We start from the raw sequence: 2,352 nt of genomic DNA on the forward strand, positions 1-2,352 counted from the left end.
CATAACTAACTATCTCATCACTAACAGTTTCGATCCCGATCACTTCATTTCTAACTATTTCACCACTAATTATTTTATTACTAACTATCTCATCACTACCAACTTTATCACCAAGCGTTTCCGGACTTACAATTTTCTCACTAACTAATTCATCACTAACAGTTTCATTACTGACTATTTCCTTATTAACGATTTTATCATTTAACAATATAGTTTCATTTTGCTCGTGTTTGGTAGCTTCATCGTCCACTTTTTTTTGTTTTTCTTTGTAGCTTGTAGCTATGATATCATTTTTACCATTATTCTGGTGATCAACTTTATGCCCGTTCACAATTTTCAATGTTCTTAAATCAATATTTAAACCAAAAGAATCCATAAAATCTCTACCAAGCACAGCGTCATACCTCATAGACTCATTTGCCACAATTATAACATTAAAATAAACATTTATTAACTTTTTCTTCATATAACATAAAATTTTTCCAAAATTTTTCAATTTACTTTCATTTAAACCTACATACGAATTTGCATCTGGCATACGCTTTACTTTTAATGGCACAAACTTTTCCTTTAAAAATGAAATAGGGCTGCCAGAGTCTATAAGGCATTCTGCAATTATTGATTTGTTAAAGGAGTTACTAAAATGAATTCTTAAGTATCTTACATATTTGTTTTCCATATCATACTTTTTATTTGGACATCCTGCTATTAAATGATCCTTTGAGCCGCACGCATAGCAAGATCCTGCCTCCCGTTTGGGCTTTAAACAATCTTTGGCCCAATGGCCCTTAACATTGCAATTGTAGCAACGTTGTTGTTTGTCCGCCTGTGCTTCCTGTGCAGTTTGTTTCACTACATGGTTTCGTACCCGTTTAATTGGCAACTTTATAGCTGCAAACGCACGTAAAATTTGAGCCGGATTGGTAAAGCAATGCATACTAGCTTGAGTGCGCAAGTTTTCGCAAGGTATGCCTCGAATAATACCCTCCATTAACTCCTCTACATCAATGTTGATGTCCTGTGCCAATATGCTTTTTTCGCTAAAATATGTGGCGAACACCTCATCTGGTTTCCAAACCCGATCCTCGAACTTCTGTCGTAGTTCCGACTTCGAAAATCCTCCCCCGAAGGCCAAAACCAATTGATTTAGCATCTCGTCAATCGGAGCAATGATGCGCATAGGGTCTGCATGCAACCACTTCAAAGCACCGCCTTTCAATTTGCTTATACAAAGCAAGTGCTGTTGCATATCATTTAGCTTGTAGATCTTGGCCACATTGAAGAATTGCATTACCCATTTACGCACCTCACTTTCTCCAGTAAATTCTAATAAAATTTCCTTGGCTAACATCATCGCTCCAGTTTGGATGCAATTATTTAAGTTGCCTCCGACAGCGTTGCCACTTTCGTCGATCCTTCCAGCTGCCCCAGCGTTGCCCGCTGCACCAGCGTGATCAGCTGCACCAGCGTTGCCAGCCGTTCCAGTGTAATCAGCTGCACCAGCGTTGCCATCCGTGGACCGTGGTCTTTCTTCAGTGTGACCATCATCTAGCTGCAATAAATCGCCGACTTCACTTTCTTGCTCTCCCCCGTCGCTCCCGCCGATGTGCGAGTTGCGGTTCACCGTTACTTGAAATTCTTCTAGGAATTTTCGAGACGCTTCAATTTCGAGACGCATCAGTTTCAGCACCTCGGCGCCATTTGCTATTTCGTCACGCTGTTGTTGCATTATGTTTTGCAACTCATTTTGAGCCTCAATTGTCTGTTCCTTGTTACGTTGAACTTCAAGTTCCTTTGCAGCATCGTCTCGGATATCCACTGGTACCTTATTTAATCTCGCCATCAGCTCAGTTTTGGTACCCTCTGTTGGCAAATTTAGTAATGCCAACCAACTTTTCAATGTCGCTATTGACACGTCATTTATATTTATATTTTCCATTTTGTTGTGTTTTTTTTTTCTCTGAGTTAATCCCACTTCTGATATTGTAATAGTATGATTTTCTTTATTGATTTAACTTACACGTCTTCTTACTGCTAGTACTGTAGAGAGACTGCCTTCCACTTCTTCTCCGCAGCCGCTTTTCTTTATCGATATTACATTTGCTTCATTATCGATATATACTTATCGTACTGTTATAATTAACATAGATAGTGACACTATAATACCCTGGCTAGGGTTACCAATGATGCTCTTATCCTATTACAATATATATATATATATATCAAGTCCGTTTCATTTCATAGCATTCGCAACCCTCGCGTCCGCCCATAGCTATGAATCAAATAAATAAACTAATTGGAAATACTCACCAAATTAGGCCACAATTTTAAGACAGTTGTCCTTTTGAGAAT

The 2,352-nt window shown here is 38.6% G+C and overlaps 1 protein-coding gene across 2 annotated transcripts; it reads right to left on the reverse strand.

The window, feature by feature from the left end:
- Nucleotides 1-426: 426 nt before the first annotated feature.
- Nucleotides 427-1,960, reverse strand: LOC135427544 (uncharacterized). 2 transcript variants are annotated; one of them, XM_064681086.1, is made up of 3 exons: nt 1,307-1,960; nt 665-1,240; nt 427-609 (listed from the first exon to the last, which is right to left on the reverse strand). In XM_064681086.1, exons 1-3 carry the CDS (start codon nt 1,937-1,939, stop codon nt 598-600), a joined length of 1,221 nt encoding a protein of 406 aa, XP_064537156.1. In that variant the 5' UTR covers nt 1,940-1,960; the 3' UTR covers nt 427-597. The 2 variants fall into 2 exon arrangements, with proteins under 2 accessions (XP_064537156.1, XP_064537150.1); XM_064681080.1 differs by having other exon boundaries at nt 665-1,959.
- Between the last annotated feature and the right edge of the window lie 392 nt (nt 1,961-2,352).

This window comes from Drosophila montana, unplaced genomic scaffold (assembly GCF_035044405.1).
Source record: "Drosophila montana isolate Dmon_TW-CO22-7 unplaced genomic scaffold, ASM3504440v1 contig_1391_1, whole genome shotgun sequence".
NCBI lineage: Eukaryota > Metazoa > Arthropoda > Insecta > Diptera > Drosophilidae > Drosophila > Drosophila montana.